This window comes from Alexandromys fortis, unplaced genomic scaffold (assembly GCF_014885135.2).
Source record: "Alexandromys fortis isolate MF-2015 unplaced genomic scaffold, M_Fortis_MF-2015_v1.1 scaffold_18, whole genome shotgun sequence".
Lineage (NCBI taxonomy): Eukaryota > Metazoa > Chordata > Mammalia > Rodentia > Cricetidae > Alexandromys > Alexandromys fortis.
The window spans coordinates 15418624-15443654 of NW_026067897.1; the positions used below are offsets into that span (position 1 = coordinate 15418624).

Here is a 25031-nt window from a genome sequence, read left to right on the forward strand (position 1 = left end):
CGGATGCTTAGAGTGCTAGAATGACGTACAGCCACCCCACCGCTCCCTTCAAAGCAACATATGAGCCTCTTAGAGATTCCAAGAAGCCCTGCAGGGAAGAAATCTGCCTTATTTTCTGTCACCCTCATGCCGTGGACCACTTTGTAAATGGCTCCCACCGACCTCCACAGAAACAGTGTTCTCAGGAACACCAGACCCTACCGTAGGAATCCCTGGGTTGGTGTGGTTTGAGAGTTTGGGGCATAAGGTGTTGGTATGCAGCCCAGCATCCTGCCAGGGGTTGAGCACCAGTTCCCTGTGGGGTCATTGCAGAGCTCAGGTATATGAAAAGGAAGCCAGTCCTGCTGCCGGATGCTGACGGATGCTGCCCCTGAAAAAGACTGACAGGAGGCGGGGCTGCATCCATCTGTGGACAGCTGCAGCAGGTTAAGAAGAAGGCAGTACCCTCCAAGTCAGTCTCCTTGGCATCTTTGGTGAACACCTAGTCAGAGTATGCAGGCCGTGGGCTGGTCATCTCCCCACGGACTGCTGGTATACAGAGGCCAAGCACGAGGACCGTGGGCTGGTCATCTTCCCACAGACTGCCGATGTACAGAGGGCGAGCATGCGGGCCGTGGGCTGGCCATCTCCCCCACGGACTGCCGGTGTGCATACTATTCAGCTGGCTGTGTGGGTGTCCCTTCCTCCCTTGTCATTCTCGGGACTCACCAGAGGGAGGAAAATAAGACTTGCATCAAAATCAAATGACATCATCCCTTCCGGGTTTGTTCCTTGAATGTACAGGATTCCAAGATCCTTTTTAAAGCTGCACCTGTAAATGTAGCCCAGTCTTGTTCTTGATACACAGAGTGGCATTAGGGATTGAACTGCGGGGTTGCTTTTCCTACACCACCCCCCTCTCATTCAGGAAGGAGCGGACACATAGGAAGTGCTCAATGAAAGTGTGACTGCCGGGACTGGCTGCATTGAATGACCGCTTCTCGGTCCGCAGCACGAATGACTCGAGAAAGCGTCTTTGTCGTTGTTTATTATTTAACGAGAGTAAGTTTGAATTACCTCTGTGGGTCTTCCCAGCTCTCCAACCCTTCGGATGCAGAGGACCCGAAAGCATTTTTAAACACGCCGAGCTACGTTACATTTGACTGATTTGTTTGCTTCCACAGATTGGAAAAGAGGAGCCCACCTTTGTAAATATCAATAAGAAATCAAGTCTTCAGGACACGAACGTAAGGTCTGTGGCTTCTTATTTGAATGGGGAATGCTGCTGTGTCCTCCTGTTATGCTGGAAGTATGGCTCCTGGGGAAACTGGGTAGCGAGAGCAGAGAGTTCCGAAGCAAAGCAGAGAGAATAGGGGCCCGAAGAAACCAGTTTAAAGCCTTCCTTTAAACTGGGGAATGTGACTTAGTCCCAGATGAACACTGCAGCCTGCCGTGCTAGCAAACAGCTCAGCCTCCTTGAGTGGTTTCTGGAGCTTGCAGAGCTGACCTCCAGCAAAGGTGCTGAAAAGCTCTGGCTTAGAAGGGAGTCGTCCTCGGTAACACGGGAAAGAGGACCCTTCCCAGTGGCTTCTGCTCACTGTCTCTTATTGTAGATCATTAGTATCCTGGCTCTCCCCCAAGTACGTTCTTGGCTCTGAGGACGTTTTTACAATGCTAACTTGATAATGCCACTCCTCGGACTAAAACCTTTAGTTACTGCCATTGCCTTTGGAGTAAACTCAGCCTGAATTTCCTCCTGACAGGTCTCTCCCTGCTTTCCTTCTGGTCCCTACCCCTTGGCCTGCTGCTGGGACCTCTTCCATGTCATGGTGGTGGGGATGGTACCCTGCATTCAGCCAGGCTTCCACTCTGTCTCTTACATCTATGATCTTCCCTGCATCAGGCTGAGAACCCTAGGAGGTGTGGTCGTTTTAGGGACCGCGTATGGTCACCCTGCAGTTCTGGTCTAGGGAACCATGAATTCAGCACATGGACTCAAATTCCTTATTCATTCTTTCCTATGTTTACCCAACAAGCGTTTGCTAGTCGCTTTTACTACAAACATACCACATAAGCAGACAGTAAGTAGAAGAGAAAACAGACGTGCGGAAGTGTCCATTGATCTGCCAGGGTCCCTTGCTTTGGGCCTCACCTTGTTTCGATGACTCTTTGGTGTTAGGAGGTGATTGCTGTTTTTTAAAAAATATGAAATTAGTTATGACCATAAGAATATATTAAAGATTTTCCTTAAAATCGCCACTTTGGGGCTAGGAAGATGACTGAAATTGATTAAAAGGCCCCATTGTCAAGTCTTACAAATTCAGTTTAATCCTCTCACTTAAAATGTTTTGGATATAGTATTTACCGTTAGCCATAACTTTATTATGTACTATAGTTACAGCCCTTGTATCATGGCTACCAGATCTTGGGAGCTAAAGCTGTGTTAGCTCCGGTTTTTTTCTTCATTCATTTCACAGCAAGACCTGGCTATGAACCAAGCCCTCATACTGAGGTTGGGGCTTTGGAGGCAAGGCAGTTTTATTTGATATGTCACCCAGTTATATGTAATTCCCCACTTGCTATGGTCTCATCTCTATAATTTTTGCTTGTCTATTTGATTTTGGGCTTTTCTGCATTTGTAGTATAATGTCAATTATTAAGTAGAACAGAAAGTCAAGAGCAATTGGGTTTCTGAACCATCAGAACCAATAAGCTGCCTATTAAGTGAGAAGCAGTTCTGAAGAATAATACAAGGGCATTAACTTGTTGTTGTTGTTTTGTTTTGTTTTGCTTTGCTTTGTCTCCAGAAGCCCCATTCCTATACGTGTGGAAACAGCTCAGCCAGCTGTGGAGAAGCCAGAAATCAAGCCTCCCCGAGTGAGGAAGTTAACAAGACAATACAGTTTGTGAGTTCTACACTTGTCTACCTCCCGCCCCCCCATTATACATGAACATTTAGTGATATCCCTGCCCCAGGCACCCTCTCAGATGGCCATCCTTCAGACTTTGTTTAAGTCCCATTTAGGTTGTATTAGAACCAGAGTTTTTCTTCATAAAAACATCACACAGTGGTCACCCTTGTTCTCATTGACTGTGGTATAGTAAACTATTCCCAGCATTCTGTGCTTGCCTCCTCCCAGTTAGAGGACTGGGAGTCTGGCAGAGCCTCTCTGGGCTTCTCTGTTGGGGTCTCCCACAAGGCTACAGCTTGTCCCCTGGGGTCTTGGTCACCTCTGAGGATTCCTTATGTGCTTGCTATCAGAATCCATAGCCAAGGAGGCTGTCGGACCCAGGTTACCCTGAGCTTACAGTCTTGAAAGGTTTCTCTGTCAGAACATGAGAGAGAATGCCAGCGAGAGGAAGGTTAGTCTTGCATAGCCTCATCACAGCCAAGACACCCTGTTGTTTTTGCCATGTTCTGTTTATTGGAGACACCTTGTTAGGCCCAGCTCACACTGTGGAGGAGGATGGCATGGGTGAATGACTACTAAGATAGGAACCACCTGAGGCCATAAGAGAAGCTGCTTCCGTATCCCCTGGCTCGATAGTAAAATGCTTAGCAGAACCAGAGAGAAGCAAGGGGCCACAAATGATGTCAGGACCTACCCAGTTTCCTTCCATTTGTGTGTATGTCTGTGTTTGCATGTTTGCATGTGTGGGGGCTCACATGTGGGCGTGTGCACCTGTATGTGCATTTAGAGGACAAAGGTTGATATCAGGCAAAGCCAAACCCAAAGCTCACTGATATGGTTAGTCGCTAACCAGCATGCACTGGGGCCCCTGTCTATGCTTTCGGAGACTACAAGACCCACCAAACACTTACGTGGGATCAAGACTCTGGTCCTCAGGCTTGGATTGCAAATGCTTTAACGCCGAGCTGTGTCTTCAGTCCCGTTTTCACCTCTTCTGTTCTTCATTTCTTTCGCAGTATTGGAAACCTCGCCAGTGCAAAGCGGGTGCTTACCATAGGGCTACACCTCTAGTCCATTTTTCCCGTTTTGTTTTGAGGCAGGCCTCCCTGCATTGCCCAGGTAGACTTTGAACTTCTGACCTTCCTGTCTCAGCCCCCTGAGTAGCTGGGATTACAGGTCTGTGACACCAGTCTGGCTTCCAGTGCTTTCCCTTTATCTGTAAAGTGAGCTCATACCCATCCAAGGGATTTTGTGAGGGGTCTGGCCAAAGACTGTAGGGATCCAGGATGCAGAGGGAAGTGGGGGTACAGGGCCAGAGGCCATCCCCAAACAGCCAGCAGAGATGTGCCATTAGCTGTCCATGGGAAGGTAAAGAGGCATGTTCAAGCAGAAATGTGCCATTAGCTCCTTGTGGGAAGGTAAAGAGGCAGCTCAAGGGGACTTAAGTGCAGCCACGTGCCCCCTCCCCAGCCCTGATGAAAAGCTGGGGACATATAGCAACAGTGTTTCTAGAAGAGCCAGAGTGGCTGGAACTCAGATAATTACACCTCTGAGGATCTCTGGGGAACATATTAAACCACAAACATCTTCCCCCAGGACAAGGCTGGCAGGGTTTGCCTTTCCTTTTACCTTTTAGAATTCAGAATGTTATTACCACCCATATGGGATAGGTAATCATATTAAATAATGACTGACTATAGGTGGCCTGGAAAGATAGAAAATTTCACCTAATCACCAAATTGGCCATTGTTAAAAAAAAAAAATTCCTTTCCCCTTTGCACTTCTGCATTCAGGAAAAAAAAAAAAAAAAAGAATTCCAAGGCAAAGATCTTCTCCATGGAAACCTGTTACAGTGTTTGAAGGCCAGGTATGGCGGCACATGACTGTAATCTCAGTACCAGGGAGGCAGCAGTGGGAAGTCCAGGAGTTTGAGCTAGCCTGGGCTGCATTGGTAAAGCAGCAACCAAGTTTTATGAATTTATCATGAATTACCTCAGAAACTGAAGTAAAGTTGGAGGCTTACTGGATTTTAAATGTTTCTTTATGTGCTGTAAGTTCTTAATATGCTATAAATCCTAAGGCAAAAAAAAAAAAGATTTTTTTTTTTTTTATTTAAGAGGGGGCTGGAGAGATGGTTCAGTGGTTGAAAGCACTTGCTACCTTCGGACCCCCAATGAGGTGACTCACAACTGCCTGTCATTCCAGCTCCAGGGGATCTGATGCCCTCTGCTGGTCACTGAGGGTAGCTGCACACACATGGTACATATACATACAGAGAGAAATAAAACATTTTTTAAAAAATTTTCTTTTTAGAAAGAAAGATTTGGAGTTTTTCCTAATTTAGGCACTGTGGGTTGACTTCCTACTGTAAGAAATGAGCTAGGTTTTTAAAAATGGCTTTTTATGTAAAAACAAATAGTGATTCTGTTTTTAGGGTTAGAGCACTTTTATGTAAGGTAAAAAAAAAAAAATTCACCCCCCCCCCCTCTACTGTGTCACTCATTGTATGACTAACGTTTTAAAAAACAAGGTAAAAACCTGGCAAGGCTGACAGCTCCAGTACATGCTGTACTGCAGAGGTCTGGGTACCAGCGTCCATGTCATGTAGCTCATGATGGCCTGTGGCTGCAGCTATGGGGAGGGATCTGGTACTTCCGGCCTCCATTGGCACATGCATATATCCACACACATACAGCTGAATAAAAATAATAACTAATAAAAAATCTTTAAAAATTAAAATAAGGGTTAGAGAGATGGTTCATGAGATGAGATGGTTCATAAACACACAACTAAGAAATTATGGTATGGCCATGCAATGGAACATTTCTCAACATAAAAGGCCAAGACATTTTGACATATACCACAGTGTTGCTGGACTTTGAAAGCATCACATGCTTCCATGAAGCTTCGGGGATAGGCAACCTCACAGAGACAGGGACAGGGTTGGGGAATATATAGTGGGGTGGCCTCGCAACTGGGATTGCATGTCATGTCGTGGAATTGTTTGTTTAGAAGTGGCTCAAATCATAAATATCATGTTATGTGTGGTTTGTCACGATGACACACACTGGCTTTTGGCCTTGTATCTTGTCTTGTAAGCTTGCAATTGAGTGAGCGTCGATTTGGAGAGCCGCGGCCTCCTGCCTTGGCCTCCCCTCCCTCCCTTCCCCGGCCCTCTCACAGCCTGTGTATTATTGTAATGAGCAGAGCTATATGTGCTTTTAGTAACCGCAGTGATGAAGATGACCTCCCTCCAGACCTGGCTGAGGCAGTGGGAGCCACCACAGCCACAACCACAAACACCACGATGTCTGCCACTCAAGTCTCAGTGCCACTGGCGTCCCCCAAAATCCAGAAAGTCAGCTCGCCTCAGAAGTCAGAAGTCAAGAGCCCACTGTCTCCAGGGGCCAAGGTATGGGAAAGAGCCTGAGGCATAATACACACTTAGTGAATGGCAAATGCTTGAGTATTTGAGTTTTGCATAAAAGATGCATGCATACACGCATTCACAAGCAGTAAAACCAGGCTGATGGTTTAGCTTGGCTGGTAGAGTTAAAGCCATGTATTTGATCCCCAGCACAGGCAGACCAGGCACAGTGGCACATAGCCATAATCCTGACTCGGGGTGAAGGCAGAATCAGAAGTTCTGGAGCTCCTCCACTATACAGTGAGTTTGAGGTTAATGAGAGACCTATCTTTAAAAAAGCAAAGCCGGTTTAAAATGAGAGTAAGGTTGGTTCCAAGGCAAAAGAGTTGATAATTAAAACTAAAAGGAGCGGCTGGGCAGTGATGCCGCACGCCTTTAATCCCAGCACTGGGGGAGGCAGAGGCAGGCGGATCTCTGTGAGTCTATAAAGCCTGGTCTATAAAGCGAGTTCCAGGGCAGTCAGCTGTTATACAAAGAAACCCTGTCTTAAACAAACAAACAAACAAATTAATTTAAAAAAGAGCAAAATATATGACAACTATTTATGAGAGACATTTTATGATATAAAACTAAAAGCATGCACTGTGCCTTAGGGTACATTTAAGAGATTCTTGTGGGTAATGTTTTATATCTCTGTGTGGCGTTGTGTGGCTTTAAAGGCAGGTATGGCGGCCTACGTCTTTAGTCTCAGCATTTGGAAAGCAGAAGCAGGTGGATCTCTATGAGTTTAAGGCCAGCCTGGTCTCCTTAGTGAGTTCCAGGACAGCCTTCCACGGCTATGTAGTGACATCCTGTCCTGAAAACAAACAAACAACAGACAAATAAAATTCCATCTGAAAAACTGGTAGGATAGCTTAGTAACTAAAGGTGCTTGACTCCAAGTCTGGCGACCTGAATTTGATCCCCAAGACCTAAATGGGGTAAGGAGAGGGCTGACTCCCCAGAGTTGTTCTCTTGCCTACATATCTGCACTATGGCATATGTGTGCACACGCATGTGTGTGTGTGTATGCATGTGCGCACACATACAACAAATAAATGTAACTTCAAATGATAAAATATGTTTTAAAGCATCTTAAAATATAATAAAAGTCGGGGGCTGGAGAGATGGCTCAGAGGTTAAGAGCACTGGCTGCTCTTCCAGAGATTCTGAGTTCAAGTCCCAGCCACCACATGGTGGCTCACAACCATCTGCAATGAGATCTGGTGCCCTCTTCTGGCCTGCAGGTATACATGCAGGAGGAACATTGTGTGCATAAATAAATAAATAAATCTTAAAAAAATATAATAAAAGTCAAGGGAAGAGCAGTGCCCCCAACACCACTCTATGATGGACGATTTGGAGAAATAAAAATATAGACATGTTTGCATCCCATACCTTATATTGGATACAGTGTGTTAATAGTTTGGAAATGAGAAATACCAGTCTGTCAGTTTGCAGTTTCATGAAAATGCAAACGTGAATGCTGGTGGCAGAGGCCTTTCATGAAGCATTCTTCTGCTTCCGTGTGACTCTGTCATCGGTCACTCTTTGGGGATTGGTCCAAATACAACTGAATCTGTTCCTGTCCAAGTACATGCTGAGTCGAAGATGGCTGTGGTCCATGCGACTTCCTGAGGAAAGATGTGTACAGGGAGCAGGTGCCCTGGCAGCAAGATGGGAGCTCCAGGGGATTCAGGCTCCCCGATTCACACACCAGCGAGAGCTCCCAAAGGGCAGTCTCTTTGAAAGCCCATTTCCTATGAGCCTTAGCTTCTCCTCCTCCTGAAGATGAGAAAGTCGGCAGCAACGCTCAGATTGGCACGGAAACCTCGCTGGGCCTCGTGATGGCCATTGGATCCCTGAGGCTTGTGCAGCTCCCAGTCTGTAAACAGCAACGTTCCAGGCCTATATACTGTATGAACGAGGTCCATCTTTCCCAAGGCCATTTCCATATATGTCTAAAATATGACGGGACCCCTCAGAGTTGACCGATGCAGACCAAGGCTCTCTGGCATTCTATACAATGAATCCTGGAATCTTTTTTGAGTTTTGTTTTGTTGAGGTAGAGTTTTGCTACATAACTGGCTAGCCTAGTACTTACTCTGTAGCTCAGGATGGGCCTTGAACCCACGGAAAATCTTCTGCCCTAGCCTCCCAAGTGCTAGGATTAGAGATGTGAGCCATACCTATTTCACTGCCTGGCATTGGGACTCTTCTTACAGTGTGTCAAATGGGAGACAGGTTTCTTCCCCGTATCCCACAGCTGGTTGAAGACCAGGCTGCAGTATTACAGAGGAGAGTGTGCAATGGGGAGCAACCATATCCTCTCAAAAGCTCCAGGGCTCCCTCTCCTGGCCTCTCTCTAGTTTAGGGCCCTACGTCAAATTGATGAACTGTGAGTTGTGTTTTGCACTTCCTCAATGAGCCTAGAATTTACCTGGGCAGCTAAGACCCCAAGGCAGGACAAAACATTCCCTTGAACAGTCTTCAGAGGTTCTAGCGACCTCCTCAGGCATCCATCCTATTATTATGCCGCTAGTCAATTTAGCTCCTTCAGGTCGCCTGACTCTCTGTGAAGGATGGCTTCTTTGTTCTAGTTATGTATTCTACGGACTCTGTAAAGCATTTCCCCAAAAACCAATTTAAAAAAAGACTCAAAGCACTTAAAGAAAGTAGTTTGCAGCTTTTGCAGATTAAAATTTGGGGTTCAGTCTGGCTATTTTGTACACTGCCGAGGGATAGAAGTTGCACCCTGAGCATCTCATTGGTAGAAAATTGTAGCCACTTCCCTTTTTGTGAGCCCTGTTGCCTGCTCTGGCATCGCTAACTGGGGATGTTTCTGCCTTCACAGAGTCCCTCTGACCACGGAGGCACCTTTACCTTGGGGCCAGGTGACCTGCTGATGGATTTCACAGAAGCCACTCCTCTGGTAAACTTCTTATTTTTCTAAAATTGGAAAAACCACAGCCCGTAGGTGTCTGGCAGTGGGAGAACGGAGAGGTGGACTCTTACTGCCGCTGGAGGGCTTTCCTTTATCCTGGAAGCTCTCACAAAGGGTCAGACACCAGGAGCCCCATTAACTTTGGGGGCCTTTGATGAAGGGGTGCTCCTTCTCCTCAAGGGATGGCCGCAGGGGTCCTGCCTGTGCCTGCCCGCTGCTCCTCAAGTGTAACAGGGCTCTGCCATGCTTGGGTCTCAGCTTCCTGGCTTCCCAGGCTGTGCCCTGCATGCCCGCCCATCTCGTGCTGTTGCTTTTGGCAATCCATCTGGTCTGAAACACTGGCTCAAGGCTCTTCGCTGGCTTTCCAGACCCTTTATGCCTTATCATCATCTTTCCCATATACAGGTCTTCCGTTAGGGATAGTGGCCCTCGTGGGATTTCTGCAGGTGAGAAGCCCTTTTTAGAGGACAGAGCACCAAAGGAGTCAGGGAGGCAAGTTCTTACTTTAGTATCTGGCCAATCTTCACCCCCCCACACACAACCATTTTGTATTTCGTTTTGTTTGAGACAAGGTCTCATGTAGCCCAGGCTGACTTTGAACTTGCTGTGTAGCCAGAGATACCCTTGACCCTCCTCTAATCCTCCTCCCTCTAGTTTCTGAGTTCTGGGATACCAGCTATCTTAGTTAGGGTTCATATCGTTGTGAAGAGACACCATGACCACGACAACTCTTAGCAAGGAAAACATTTAATTGGGGTGGCTCACTTACAGTTCAGAGGTTTAATCCATTCTCATCATGGCTGGTAGCAAGGCAGCAGGCAGGCAGACGTGCTAGAGAAGGAGCTGAGAGTCTTACATCTTGACTCATAGGCAATAGGAAGTGGTTTGAGACACTGGGTGTCACTTGAGCATAAATGAGTCCTCAAAGCCTGCCTCCCCAGTGGCATAGTTCCAACAAGACCACATCTATTCCAACAAAGTCACACTTCCTAATAATGCCAGTCCCTTCTGGGGCCATTTTTTTCAACCCACCATATCAGCTGTATATATACGTATGTGACCATGCCTTGTTTTTGCAGTTCTGAGAATTGAACCCAGAATTTCCTGAGCACCCAGCAAGCATCTGCCAGCTGAGCTGCATCTTCAGCTCTCTGCTTCCCGTTTAAGAATCTTGTCATTAATAGTATTGTGTCTTCCCTAAACCAGGGATAACAGGGTGTCATTGTTTGTCACAGAAGTCCTTAGAAAAGGAAGAGTAAAGGAGGGAGGGAAACACACACAGAGAGAGAGAGAGAGAGAGAGAGAGAGAGAGAGAGAGAGAGAGAGAGAGACTTGAGACTAGAGGGCAACACAAATATTTGTAAAGTATTATTAGATAATACAGGCAAACTTGGAAATAACTTTTGGCTAGGCTCAGTTTGATATCTCAATAAAGTTGAGCATAAATCATGGTCCACTTTGGGCTGGTCATAAGTCACCATTTGGGCTATGAAGTAAAATAGGAACTAAGTAAGTACCTATCTCCTGAGAGCTTTGGACTTTGTTATGGGATAGCTCCAGGTTAGAGGGCAGCTTGATAAATAGAGGGTGGCCAGGTTGATAAATGGCCAAGCGCCGTGCAAGAGCTGTATAGAAGATGCCTAGGGAGCGGCCAGAATGGAGAGTCCTTGGGCATCAACTTGCAGAGAAAGGACTCTTCAGAAGACTTCCAGGAGAGTCTGGGTAGACACAGTGCTTGTCACTTCTACAGCCATCTTTTTTGCCTAGCAAGTTGGACCAGTCTAAGAGCAGCTGAGAGCTGCCAAGGAAGACCCTGCTCTGGGGACCATCACAATTGAGCGTATGTCATGGTGACTCATGGTCTTCTTGTTAGATGAGTTACCAAGACCAAAGTACCCTTTCCCCCTGCCTTCCCAACAGAGTAACCACAGCAGATGACCTCATCAGCCTTTTGCACAGATGCAGAAACTGAGTCCTGTAATATGCAAATCCCACAGGACCACATGGGATCTGGAACCTTGGGATCTGGCCCCTCCTCCTATGCTCTCTGCATTGGATTGACCTTCTCTTTGGGGAATTTGCCACCTTGCAAAGAAGTGATTTCCAGGAAGGGGAGGAGAAGAGGGGGCATGGAGGAAAGTCAGGAGCTGCCAAATACTTCCCAGCTGAAGCCTCTTGTCCAGGAGGGCCTCATGGGAATGCCTGGCAGCTACCTGAGAACATCCAGTTCAGCTGGAGGGCAACTAGCCGGAAAGATCTAGAAACTCTTTGGGTGAGAACCTAGGAGGGAGAATGGAGGAGATAGCTAAGTTCTGAGGACCACGTGCAGCAAGGAGCTACATGCAGCGGGATTTAGGAGCTGGGGAAAGTGGTCCCTCTGAGTTGGACTCATGGGCAACTTCCAAACTGTTCAGTTCTGCCGCAGTAGACACCATATGTGCCTGTGTAAGCTGCTATTCCCTGCCTGGGGCCACTGGGTTTTACAGAACAAAGAGGAGGCGTTTGGTTGACAATTAAAATAGTCTCACCCAGGCATAATAGCACACACCTGCAATCCCAGCCCTTGGGAGGCTGAGGAAGGAAGATCGCCGTGAATTTCAGGTTGGCTTGGGTTATTGTGTGAGACCCTGACTTTTTAAAAAGCCAGCATGAATAAAGCATTAATTTACTAGAGGGCCTGGTGGATCTAAGAACCCTGGTCAGTTTGTTGACCATAGTTAAGAGCTATGGTTACGTCGGGCTGTGGAGGCACACGCCTTTAATACTAGCACTGAGGAGGTAGAGGCAGGCAGATCTCAGTGAGTTCAAGACCAGTTCTTCAAAGCAAGTTTCAAGCCAGCTAGGATCATCCCACAGAGAAAGCTTGACTCAGGGGGAAAAAAAAAAGGAAAAGGAAAAGAAAAAGAAAACCATGGTTAAAATGCATCATGACTTTTTATGAGGGTAATAGGATTCCTCTTGAAAATTTATGTTCGGTTATATAGATTTAATTACTTGTAGACTCAAAAGATCTGGCTTGGATATTGCAGACTGAGATTAGACAGGAAATAGCCCATGGTGTGTAGAGGGACTGTCCTCCTTCAGGGACTGTCACCTACTCCCTTTGGGATGCCTCTCTGCATCTCTTGTCTACTCTGACTTAGCTGTCAAATGGGGTCTGGGATGCTATACTGTATATGTGGCTGAGGTCCTCGGGCTGCTGTGAGACGGCTGCCCAGTGAGGTTCACAGTGACTCAGATGCCTTGAGGTGTAAGCATGCATCCACGGGTTCTGTAGAGGACAGTGGCGCACTCCTTGGCACCAGAGGCACTGACCTTCTCTTGCTCCGGGTGAATCCTGTTTCTGTGAGTGCCAAGGAATGAAAGAGGGGGAAGGGACACTTGGCAGTCCGCTTTTCCCTTTGCCTGGCCCCCTTTCATGTCCCTTCCTGTAGAGAAGCATCTGTCTCTCTTTACCGGTGGACAGCTCAGTGGAGTCAGCACTTGGGACTGGGAAAGCTGCTCCCAGGGACCACTGTGTCGGTAATTGTGTCCACATCTGTGTCCTAGAATTGAGGTTGGGGAACAACCATGGAAGCACGGCTCCTTTTCTGGCTTCTGTCCATCCTGTCAGTGGCAGTGGGCTTCGGGGCCACTCCATCCTAATTTTCCCCTACAGACATAGGAACCAAGGCTCAGACAGGGATATGTACTTGTTCAAACTCACACAGCAAATCAGCATCAGGCCTGAAATTAGAACCCAGGCCTCGTGGCGGGTGACTGAGTCAGGACATGTCTCTTTGCCCCCCCTACCAGTCCCTCTTCCTTGAAGCTTGCCAGGTCTGCTGGCCTCAACTTCAGCTCCAGAGCCTAGGCTTGGAGGAAGCTCTGGGATGGTCTCAAAGCCTCAGCTCTGTTGGGTCCCCGCAGTTACCTTGTGAGACATGAAAATGGAGGAGGTCGTGTTTGCCGTCTGAGAGACTCGGCCTGGACGAGGAAAGGTTTATTGGTTGCCAGATCTGTACCCTTGGCCCCGGCCACTCCCTCCCTCTGGATCTTCCCTTCAGAAGAGGAAGGTTGCACTTTACCAGACAAGAATGCTAGAATTCTACGCTGACACTCGTCACACAGCAGGTGACCTCTCTCCTGTAGTCAGTCACCTTGAAGCTCAAAGCCTCTGTCCAGTCCCCTCATCACACAGCAAGTGAACTCCCATAGCCATCTTCCAAGCTCAAACCCCCTTTCCAGTCTCCTCTCTCCTCCTGGCTGAGATGCCTACAATACCCCAGAATCCCCAGGCCAGCACTAGAAAGGAAATGGAGAGGGAAGAAAAGGACCAGATGTTCTGGCATTCATTTAGTAATGTTCCACCAAAATTCTATGAGAACTAATGCCGTGTTAGGGCTCTCCATCTTGGCCCAGTATCTGTGGAGTGTTTCAAAGTATCCAGGTTCAAGGGAAGGAAGGAAGGAAGGAAGGAAGGAAGGAAGGAAGGAAGGAAGGAAGGAAGGAAGGAAGGAAGAAAAAAGAACTTGCTGGGTGGTGATAGCGCACGCCTTTAATACCAGCATTCAGGAGGCTGAGGCAGGTGGGTTTATGTGAGTTCAAGGTCAGCCTGGTCTACAGAGTGAGTTCTAGGACAGGCTCCAAAACTACACAAAGAAACCCCGTCTCGAAAAACAGAGAGAGAAAACTCTAGGCACGCAGAGCCCTGCCGAGCCCTGCCTCATATTGGGTCAGCCAGTCAGACTACCTCCTGCTGGTCACAGATCATAAACATCTGTCCACTTTCTGTTCTTGAATCTTTCCTGGGGGGGGGGGGCTTGCCCCGCTCTAAGCTGTGTGTCTTATAAACTCCTCAGCCACAAGGCCACAAAGCGGAGGCACTGCGTCCTGGAACATGGCATGCCAGTGAAGTGTGTACATGACTGGGAGACATTGGTCTGCTCTGAGGAAGGCCACATGGGACATGGGCTCAGGCCTTGGTGGGGTGTCAGGACTGGGTTTCCAGTTAGCTCAACAACTTAGTATTTGTTTTGAACTCCATTCTTCTAAGCGGGCTGACCCTCAATCTCAAGTCAAGGTGTCCATGGTTCTTTGCTCCCCAGGGTTCAGGAGGGGTGTAAAGAAGACTGGTCAGTTCACTGTGTGTATTCATAGATGCATCTAAGATACCCTCTGCATCTCTAATGGGGCTTCTGGGGGATCACTGTTTTTACTTACCGGCCATCAGTCTATCCTGGGACCTACAGCCTCCCTAGCTCTACTTGACCAGGGACTCTGGTCTTCTTTACCCTTTAGTCTGTGTTCCCAGTTTAGGCCTGTAGAGAGGGCGATAGCTCACTGGGGCCTCATCACTTGGTATTCTAGACTGTCTTCCCTTCTCTATCTGCCTGACTTTCTTTTCTACTCAGACCAGCAATGTCCTTTTCCGAGCCTGGGAAAAAGAAACCCCCACAACTCCACAATTACTTATCGATGCCAAGAATCTTTCCATGCTCCCAGAGAGTCACATTTTCAAACTCAAAAGCTAATTATCTGTTCCAAAATATGGTGTAATAGATGCAGAAATGCCCCCAAGCAAGAAGGGAAGAGGCAGGAGAAAAAGCACATTGGCATAGACAAAGTACCCTGTTATTGATTCCTGCCCATTGACTAAGAATCAAGGTTGTGGATTTACTAGAAGTCCAGGAACGTTCATTTGCTTACACCTACCCAGGCGACTATTTAGGAAGGTCAGAAGTATTGGAGCAATGATCAGCATTTACCATAAAAGTCCAGCGCTGGACAAAGTCTTGAGTCACTCCCAATCATCATCAGTCCAAATCCTGACAGTTAGGTGTTGTGATGTTTCTTGGTTATCTGTGACAGGTTTTATTTCTTTCACTAAACCTGTGCTAACTTCCTGCCACTGTCAGCAGGAGCAAGGGCCCAAGGGCTTACATGAGGAGGTATGTGTGGAGGGTCCCCAGGTGTGGCTGGTTCTAGCTGGAGCACGGGCACCCTGGGGTCATGATGCCAGCCGGCCTCCTACAGGCATTCTCTTGGGACTTCTTAAGCAAGTAGGATCTCTCTTGGGGACCAAAGAGAACAGGAAGAGGATTTTTAAGTAGGCTGGTAAACTCGACCCGCAGGTGGCTAATATGGATTCACTTAGCTCTGAAGAAAAGACTTAGAAACAATCAACAAAGAGGGGGTGACAACCTGGGGTTCCAACTTTGCAGAAACAGTTTCTGCAGCTCCCAAGTGTGAATGCGGAGCCAGACTGTTGAGGAGGTTATGGCTGTGAAAGCCCCTGGCAGCTGCTCAGCTCTGTGGTTATCAGAGGACAGAATCAGAAGGATTTAGAGAAGGAAGGCGGCCTGTAATTTCCTTGATCATTCTTTTCAGTGAGAGCTACCCAGAGGCTGTATTTTAATCCTCACTGTGGGATGCTGCCAAGTTTCCTGAGCTAAACGATGCATGTGTTTGTTCTCTGGAGTGAGTGGTCCCTCCCTGAAGCCCACACTAACCCTCCGGCAGTCCTAGCTTCCTAACCCTGAACATCTTCTGTCTCCATCCTCATCCTCACTCCAACAAGCTTTGTACCTTTGCTGGGCATGTGGCACTCCTCAGATCCCTCCCCGCATCCCCAAAGTGTGGCACTTGCTCCACAATGCTTGGTATGTCTTCCAGCTGAGTAACAGGGCACCCCCACTTCCAGTAGGGGATCCCTAAACCTGGACTCATGGGTGAGAAAAGTGGGAGGCTCTGTCTGAGTTCTGAACCCGGATGGCAGAGAGCCAGAAGTATGAGATCCTGAACTCTGCTTCTTAGGCGTGTAACTCTTTCTTGGCATCCTTGACCGGACCCTCTCCCACTTGCACCCCTTAGGCAATACCCTTCCTTGGCTGAGGGTGGGAAGGCCCTGGGCGTAGAAGGCAAATGTTCTCAAGTGTATGGCCAGCCTGCGTATTGCTCTCATGCCTGCCATTGCTAACTCATGGCTCTGTTCGTGACTTGGCCTGGGCAATGCTTCGGAACCCTGGTGATGCTCTTCTGGGTTTGGGGGCCGGGGGGTGGGGGCAGAGTGGGGACTGCTCCTAGTCCTATGCTCCTGGCTCAGGGAGATAGTTTAGCTCTGCCAACCCTGGGAAGGGGTTTGGTTTGTCCTTCTGCTCATGCATTGGAGAAGAGAGGTCAGAGGGACAGAGAGGAGGGCAATGGGTGGGTCTGGCAGGTGGCCCTGCAGAGGCTAGCAGCAGCTAGACAGCAGCCATGGGTAATGCTGGCTTGAGAGCAGTCTGGGTTGCCAGATCCGTCTTGCACTGTGCTGTCTTTCTCCCCTCTCCCTCCCTTCTCTCCTCTCTCCTCCTGGCTTACCACCTCTTCCTCCCTGTCTTCCTTCCTCCCCTCGTGAGCAGGCAGAGCCCGCCAGCAGTCCCCACTGTGCCCACTCTCGCTGCTCTCCTCCACTCTCTCTCCCCATGAAGGAAGAGACCACTGGAGTTTGCATGTACCCTCCAATCAAAACGAGGCTGGTAGGTACCCTGGCAGGGTGGGGGCCTGCTGGGACACGTGAGGTGGCAGGAGCCCCAGGTGAGGCAGTCGCTGGATGCCGGACCGCCAAAGAGCCCTGCTGTTGGGTGCTGTCATCCCTGGATGGATGGGGGAACTTGGGGTCCAGCTGGGGTTGGCCAAACCAACACACACACGCCCAGCTCCTACCCTACCACTTCCTCCATAGCTCTCAAGAACCAAGAGCCGTTTGCTTCCTGAGAACTTTGACGAGAAGATACTTGCCCAGAAAGGAATATACACCCTGGTAGTCACCTTCTGGGGTCCTAAGTGTCTGTCCTGTGACAAATAAAGTTTTAAATTCACCCTCCCCTCTATTTACTGATGTCATGACATGACTTACGTGATGACGTAAGAGGAGCCATCTTAACCCTGATTGTGCATATTGTTATCTTTGCATGTTTTCCTCTGTTTATCCATGTTCATTCATAATTCTACCTGTTAAGTGGTAGTAGCCAGGCTTTCTCCTTTCATGTAGCCCTGTGATGTTTCTGCCGTGTTCCCGTTTTTCTCGTCCTGCGTGGCCACTTATGTTCCATCCAGCAAAAGGGGCACCGTGGGCCTCAGTCCCTCGTGTTAGGAAGTGTGCTATTTGCCACTGGTCACTGCTTCAGGGACCATGGAGCGTTTTTTGTGTCTGGGGGTTTCATTTCCTTAGTCTAGACCCTTTGGAGTGATGGAGGATGGCTTTGGCTTTTGCCTCCTTCTGAAATGGTTCCAGAGTTGGAAAGTGCCACCAGAATGCCGTGTGTTCTGCTGTGCCAGTGAGCACTGGGGCATCATGGGAATGTAGTTTCTTAGGCAGCCCTGAAAGGCCGCTTGTCTGAAGCTAACTTCCACATTTTATTAACAGCCATAAGGAAGCACTTCCTGTCTATTCTGGTTGGCCTGAGAGCTTACCTGCAGACTTCTTTTCTCTGTGACATTTGTTTGCAAATGCTGTGTCACCCTTTTAGACCAGGCAAAGAGAATGTACTGCCAGGTCTTGGCTCAAGAGTCTTTGGAAGCTTGGGGCTCATTCTGGGAATTTTGGGGTATTCATTTGAACAAATCTAACCAAAAGGAAAGCTGGGTTGGGGTGAACATCACTGTATATACATTGTAAAGATGTTGTCACCCCCATAGTGGCGAACACCTGTTCAGCCTGTTCTGAAATCAGATCCTGAGTCGAGTCTAGGTAGCAATGTCCCTGTGCCTCCCTCCCCTTTAGAACGGCATGGGCGTGCCAAGGTACTGTCCTGGAGTCCACAAGCAAGATCCCACAGGACACAAAGCTGCTGCCCCTGGGCAGGCCTGGTCTGTGTGCCTTTCAACAGTCCTTGCCTGCACGGGTGTAAGGTGTTGTCTGGATCTGAGGACTACAGACAGAGCTAGTGATACAATCGCCCGATCTCTGGCTTTCCTGGTGTACACTGGCTCAAAGAAATAAGCCCTTTCCAAGACCTCCAAGAAGCCAGAGATGAAATGGACAAAAGAGAAAGAAAGGGAACCTAGCCTCACTGCCGGCTGGGGCGTCAGCCTCACTGAAAGTAGCTTTGCTCACTTCCAAGTGCGTTACCTTCTGTTCCCAGAGGTCATAGTGGTCAGATACTTTGTGCTCTCCCAAGAAGTTCTGCTACTCAGGGGTTGAACAATGCAGGCCATTTGTCAGGGACTGCCTTCTGGTTAAATTGGCCCCACCAGCTGAGATATCCTGCGTCCCCAATAGACCATTCAGAAGCCTCTTGCCATGTCCCACAGCTGTGGCGAAGCCCTCAGAGGTCATCCCCAGGTCCATTGAGGTTGCCTCCTCATCTACCTGGAGTGTAACCTTTTCTGAAGCAGGCCTGGGACACAGAGACCTGAAGGTCCCCATAAAGGGAGTTCTAGGCAAGACAAACATGCCATGCCATGTAACCCAGGCAGACAGACAAGCCTGCCTCCTCCACTGCAGGGAGATGAAGGCCCCTGAACTGTCTGGGATCCTTCCTCTCAGTTCTGAAGGTTTACCGGTAAAGACTGCAAAATGTTTGCTGACATGAAGTTGTATAACCCTTTGTCCTTTTTTTTTTTTTTTTTTTTTGAAGATAAAAACATTCCCGGCAGAACCGATGATGAACCCGTTTCCTGATCCCTTCATCACAGGGCCACAGTTCACTGTGAGTAGCCGTAGATGTCAGGGCCGCATCGCAAGCCTTTACTTCCTTCCGGGAAGGCTGTGGGGACAAGAGGGCACGGAGGTTGGGGTCTGTTTTACTTAAGGTGAAATTCACTATAGAAAATGAACCATATTAAGACTGTTCAGTAGCATTTGCGTTGTCTGTGGAGCAATGACTGCCTCCCTCTCCTTCTGAGAGTCCTTCCTGAAAGAGAGAAAGGCAAGTATTTTCTGTCTCTCCTTTCCATTGCCTCTCCAGGGCATTGGGTACTCACAAAATTCACTGAATGTCTGGGTAGTTTTAAAGATTAGATAAGGGTTAGACCTACTTTTTTCAGTGTGGATGTGTGTGTGTGTTTGTGTATACATGCTTGTGTGCAGGTACACAGGTGTGCACACTTGTGTGAAGGCCATAGGTTGATGCCGGGGGTCTTTTTTTTTTTTTTTTTTTTTTGGTAACCATCCATACCCTTTACTGAGGCAAAGACTTGCCAAACCCAGGATGCACCAGTAGTTGCTCTAGTCTAGCTAGCTAACTTACCCCAAGCATCCCTGTCTCTGCCGTTAGAGCTAGAATCACAAGCAAGCCACCATGCCAGTCCAGCTCTTTTGTGGGTACTGGGGCTCTCAGCTCTGTTTTTATCCACTGTTTTAAAAACACACGAGATTTTTAAAAATTAAATTTTAGTTTTAAAGAGGTTCATACAAGTGTATATTGTATATCGGGTACCTGCCCCTCCTCGTTCCCACTAATCCTCTGTGGTTCCCTTTGTCTCATGTCTGCTTTTAGGGTCCAGTTCTGTGGTTCAGGCTAGTCTCTGCCTCCTGAGTGTTAGTCTCAAAGGCGTGTGCCCCTGTGGCCCAGCGACATTTTTCTCTTAGCATCGTGTTTTCAGACCCATCCACTTTGGAGCATGATTCTACACGTCCTTTCTTTTTATGGTAGAATGCTATTTTGCAGTATGCTTTTACTGTAATCTGTTTACCCATCAGCTTATTCATGGGGATTTGGGTGGTGTCCACTTTTGGCAATTAGAAACAGTGCTGTCGTGTGTGCTGGGTATTTGTTTTAATACCTGTTTTCCGTTGTCGTGGGTTGGATCTGCATCTTGATAATGATGTGTGGTCTTTGGTAAGTCCCTTTATCACACAGACCATCTGCTTTCATGTCTGAGGATGTGCACACATACATGTGTTTGTGTGCATGTGTGCAGTAAGTGTATGTAGTGTGTGTGTTAGAGAGAGAAAGACAGACAGACAGAAAGGGAAATAAACACTTTAGAGATCATTTCTTTGGTACCATCCACCTAGTTCTTGACACAGGGTCTCTCTTAGACCTGGAGTTCACTGACTTACCAATGCTGGCTGGCCACTGAGCCCGAGAGATCCTCCTGTCTCCATTTCCCCAGTTCTGGGATCACAAGCACGCACAACCACATATGCCTTACTTAACGTAGGTTCTGAAGATAGAACTTAGGTCCTCATTTGTAGCAAACACTTGACCTACTGAGCCATCTCCCTAGGAATGGTAATAAGAAATAGCCTGGTTGAAACATGCATTTCTGGACTCATGTGATCCCTGAGACTCAGTTTCTGCCTTCCCTGGAGGGTCTCCAGGGGGCCTGAGGTCCAGCCCTGAGTTCAAAGTAATCTAGCTCATGGTCACTGCCTAAGGAGGCTTCAGCCCATGGTGTGGAAGGTTTCAAAAGATAGACAGAGGTGAGAAGGTTGTTGGCCATCTCTATGTGGAGGGAAACTAGTTGCCTAGGACATTTATTTCTAGGGTCAAGAGCTCACATTAATGAAAGGAATAGCTACCTGAACTCTGTACAGTTCAAGATGTCCCGTGCCATTGCCTGGTGCTTGTCCAGCCAACCCACCCCGCAGTTTTGCTAGGCGTAGATCCTCAGCTGGAAGATCGGCTCCACTTCCCTCAGCTGGTCATGATGGGAGCCCTCTGGTCCTTCCCAGCCTTGGCAGTGATGAGACACACTTGCAAGAAGCCCTTCTTGAAAGCTGGGGGTGCAGATGGAGCTGGAAGCTAATGTCAGCAGTCACAGTGGGCTTGCTAAGAACTGGGCAAGAGTGGCTCCAAGGCAGCTGGAGCAGACGGAGGGGACAGCATGAACTGGAGACCTGAGGAGCGACAGGCCGCCACACGTTCAAGGGGCTGGAAAGGACAGGGAGCTGGAATCCAGAGGGCAGGAGCCTGGGGTGAGAGAAGGAGGAGCAAGTGCTGTAGGAGCAAAGCCGTGCCTGGCCCTTTCCCAACAACAATGGGAAGCCCTTGGAAGATGCTGGAACAGGGAGGCGACAGGGCAGACGCTTTGGGGAAGCCGCTGTGTGATCACAGTGGGAGAGCATTTGGGTCCAGACAGAACAGGTTTAGAACTGTAGTCTAGAAATAACTCCAGGGCAGTAGCTTAAGAGAGAGTGTGCGAAGGGCTTGCCCCTGAGTGATTTTGATGGGAGAGGCAGGGAGAAGTGTGCAGTTGAGAGAGAGGTTTAGGTGGCTGGGAAGATGCTAAATTGGTGAGGGAGAGGGACAAATAGTTGCCATATGTCCGCCATCCAGAACCTAGACAGACAGCGAGTCCATTTGCTGAGATTCCCATCACCGTGATTAAGTCCCTGAGAAAAACAACGTCAAAAGGGAAAGAGTCCCTGGGACTCACTGCTTCAGCAGTCTCGACAGATGGCCAGCTGGCTCTTTAGGCCTAACACAAAGCAGAGACAGCATAGTGCACGGGCTGGCAGAGGAAAGCTGCTCCTGCAGCAGCCAGAAGCAGGAAGTGGCCAAGGAGGGGCCTGGGAAGAAGATACACCTTCCAAAGCAACGCCCCCAGTGGTCCACGTCCTCCCACTAGCTCCCACTTCCCGATAGCCCACTCGGCTAGGAGATGGTTAGTAAGTGAGTTCCTTCTTGCTTGCTTCCATCACCTTTCTCTTCATATGGGGAACAAACCTTCAACACAGGACTCATTTTGGTGACCCGCTCACATCTAAACCATAAGGCTGAGGGCCTAGAAGAGGCCTGGACTGTGAGAAAGGGCAAACCTGCAGGATGTGCTGGCCTTTGAAAGATGTGGGGAGTAGCTGAGAGCAAAGACAGCTGGGATTGACAGCCGGTTGGCCACAGACGCCAAACTCGTGGCCTCTCTTTCCTAATATTCTCACCCCTTCATAAGGTGGCTGCTTCTATCCAAGGACAAGAAACTTAAATGCTCTACAAGCTCCCAGGCCTGTCCTGCTTGCAGGGGACTTGACAGCTCTAGAGGACTCAGTCCAAAGTTGAGCTGGCAGTGGATCCGGTCCCTGTTTGACTCTGAGTTTTCTTCATTGATTCTAGTAGAGAATGTTGGTCCATATCAACCAGGTGACCTCTCTCGGGCCGTGGTATTAGATTTCCATACCCAGAAACTAAAGTCACTCCACCTAGACCCACAAGTCCTCCTCACATGATCCCTGTCTGCGTCTAGCCCGAGTTCCTTTTCCTAACCTGCCGTGTTCCTCTGTTGCCTGTTTCCTTCCACTGAAAGTTAACACATCAGCCCATCATTTAAGAGATAGTTTAAAAGACAAGGGTTAAGGGGGCTGGAGAGATGATGGCTCAGCGGTTAAGAGCATTGACTGCTCTTCCAAAGGTCCTGAGTTCAATTCCCAGCAACCACATGGTGGCTCACAACCATCTGTAACGAGGTCTGGTGCCCTCTTCTGGCCTTCAGGCAAACAGACAGAATATTGTATACATAATAAATAAATAAGTATTTTTTTAAAAAAAAAAGATAAGGGTTAGGGCTTAATAAGAAACCTTGCCGCTGCTTCAGGATATTCTTACGTGTAACTGGTGTCGTTTCCCCTCCCCCACAACATGGGCGCACAACAGTAATGAGTGTCGCGACTGCTGACACACTTGGCGTTCGTCCTGGGACCTCATCTCTTCTATCCATCCGCCGGTGCCTTTGCACTGTCAGTGGCCTCGGAAGTGGCCCCAGAAGCCACCCCCCCCCCACCATCCACTCACTGGGGCCTCCTGGTATGCCGTGCAGGCCAGGGTTTTTAAACAAGACCCAGACCGACTTCCTGCATCTCAAAGGCATCCTGAGGGCTCTGCTCTGTGCTGCCCAGGCTTATGGTCCTGCTGCCTGCTGTGTGGAGCAGCACCAGTCACGATGGCCTAAAGGAAGAGAGAAGCAAGTCGCGTACTCGGTCCTTAAAGTCTCCGGTGGAAGGAAGCACAGCACCGCCCCTTATCTCACTGAACACAGCAAAGCCCATGGTCTCCCCCAACTTGAGAAAGGCCGTGAGGTTCCATCCTCCTTGTGTACCTGGAAACTGGTGAGTCAGAGCGACCTGACCAACAGCTCAAGTGAGTGCCACCTGCACACAGTTCTCTGTAGCAAGCCTCACCTGCTAGACGCGCATGTGCGTGCCTGTACACGTGACACACTGGCGTGGGGAGCTGCTTCTCCAAAGGGACGCTTCGACAGAGACCCAACAGCAATCGTTCCTCAGTGTGTCTCTGTTTCAGACAAGTTAGTCTCCCTCTTAGGACACAAACAGGGTTTTGTGCTTCTTTGCAGCAGACTTTCAAAGACAGCTCCTCTTCTGTACCATCACCAAGAAGGGAACCTGTGCACTCAAAGATCAGAGCGTCTTTAGAAAGCTGGGTGGTAAATGTCTCAAAATTCAGAACTAAGAACCAGCATTAAAACAAATCAAGTATATATGCACACATACACACACATATATTATATATTACATATTTTATCTTTTATATTTATATATATACATATATATATATAAGTATGTATTTTAAAAAAAGAAGTGGCTGGAGAGACGCTGGCTATTCCTGCAGAGGACCTGGGATTGGCTCCCAGCAGTCACATGGTAGCTCATAACCATTTGTAACTCCAGAGCAACTGGGAATTGAACCCAGGTCCTCCACAGGAGCAGCAAATGCACTTAACCACTGAGTCATCGCTCCGGCCCTGCGATCACAATGTTTACTACACAATATAACATAGCGATGTCTGAGTACCATGTTTCGCTTTTCCCGTGGTGCACACAGAAACGATGCACCTTCCAAAGGATGCCTTCTAAGATGCAGTGATAGATGATCTCTGTCTTACAGGCTGTCAAGAGATAACGTATGGAAGGTGCTTAGCCTGGGGTCTGGCACAGAGCAAGATCGTTTAAGATAATTTGAAAGGGTGCGATGACTTTAGCTGTTATTAAGATAACAAGAGCGGCACAGCGAGGCCAGCGGAGCCGCTGACAGCGTGAGGGTGGGCCTGGAGACTGATCTTTCTTGTCTGTTTCCTCTCCAGGCAGACTTTAGAGAGAACAAATTGCAGTGCTGCCCTGGCCAGTCTTCCCCGTTGATTCCCACCGCGACCCTGCGGCCACTGACAGAGACCGTGTCCACAGTCCAGACCATCTACACCTCCCGGAAGCCCGTCTCTCTGGCAGCCAGGTGAGTCACGTAAGTGGGTACCCACAGGTAACCTGGCGACAGGGAGTCAGACCTAGACTCTGGCTCACCTTGTCTGTGTGTGTGTGGATGTGTGTGGTGTATTACATACATGTTCATGTGAATGTGTGCATATGTATGTGAGAGGCCACATGTATATCTGTATATATGGAGGCCAAAGGTCAGCACTGGGTGGTCTCATGATCAATCGCTTTCTATCTTAATTTTTGAGACAGAGTCTCTCATTAAAGCTAGAGGCCGTGAATTCAGTTAGACTGGCTGGCCAGTGAGCACTAGGAATCTGCTTGTCTCTACTTCCCTAGCTCTGGGATTACAGATACACACATATCACCAAGCCAGGCTTTATTTGGGTGCTGGAGATTGGAACTCGGGTCCTCATCCCTCCAAGGCAAGCCTTTCGCTGACTGAGCCATCTTCCAAGTCCCTCCCATTCATTCTTCCATTCATTTAGCCTGCAAGGAAAGGTCTCCAGGTGGTACCCTGTGTTCTAGTGGTATGGTTGGACAGTGAACCAAACACATACAGTCCTAACACTCTAGGGTTTGCACTTTGTACATGGGCATAAGGGAAGCAGACAAACAAGTCAGTGTGTGTGTGTGTGTGTGTGTGTGTGTGTGTGTGTG

At 48.5% G+C, this 25031-nt stretch overlaps 1 protein-coding gene across 2 annotated transcripts in view; it reads left to right on the top strand.

Moving 5' to 3' along the window:
- Epb41l4b (erythrocyte membrane protein band 4.1 like 4B) overlaps nt 1-25031 on the top strand; it is a 144707-nt gene that overhangs the window by 114701 nt on the left and 4975 nt on the right. The window contains exons 19-24 of one of the 2 annotated variants that reach the window (XM_050164953.1): nt 1164-1231; nt 2787-2885; nt 6117-6303; nt 9152-9229; nt 18844-18915; nt 24245-24390. In XM_050164953.1, the coding sequence (XP_050020910.1) occupies nt 1164-1231; nt 2787-2885; nt 6117-6303; nt 9152-9229; nt 18844-18915; nt 24245-24390 (650 nt within the window). The remainder of the gene's footprint in view (nt 1-1163; nt 1232-2786; nt 2886-6116; nt 6304-9151; nt 9230-18843; nt 18916-24244; nt 24391-25031) is intronic. The other variant, XM_050164961.1, reaches the window with a different exon arrangement.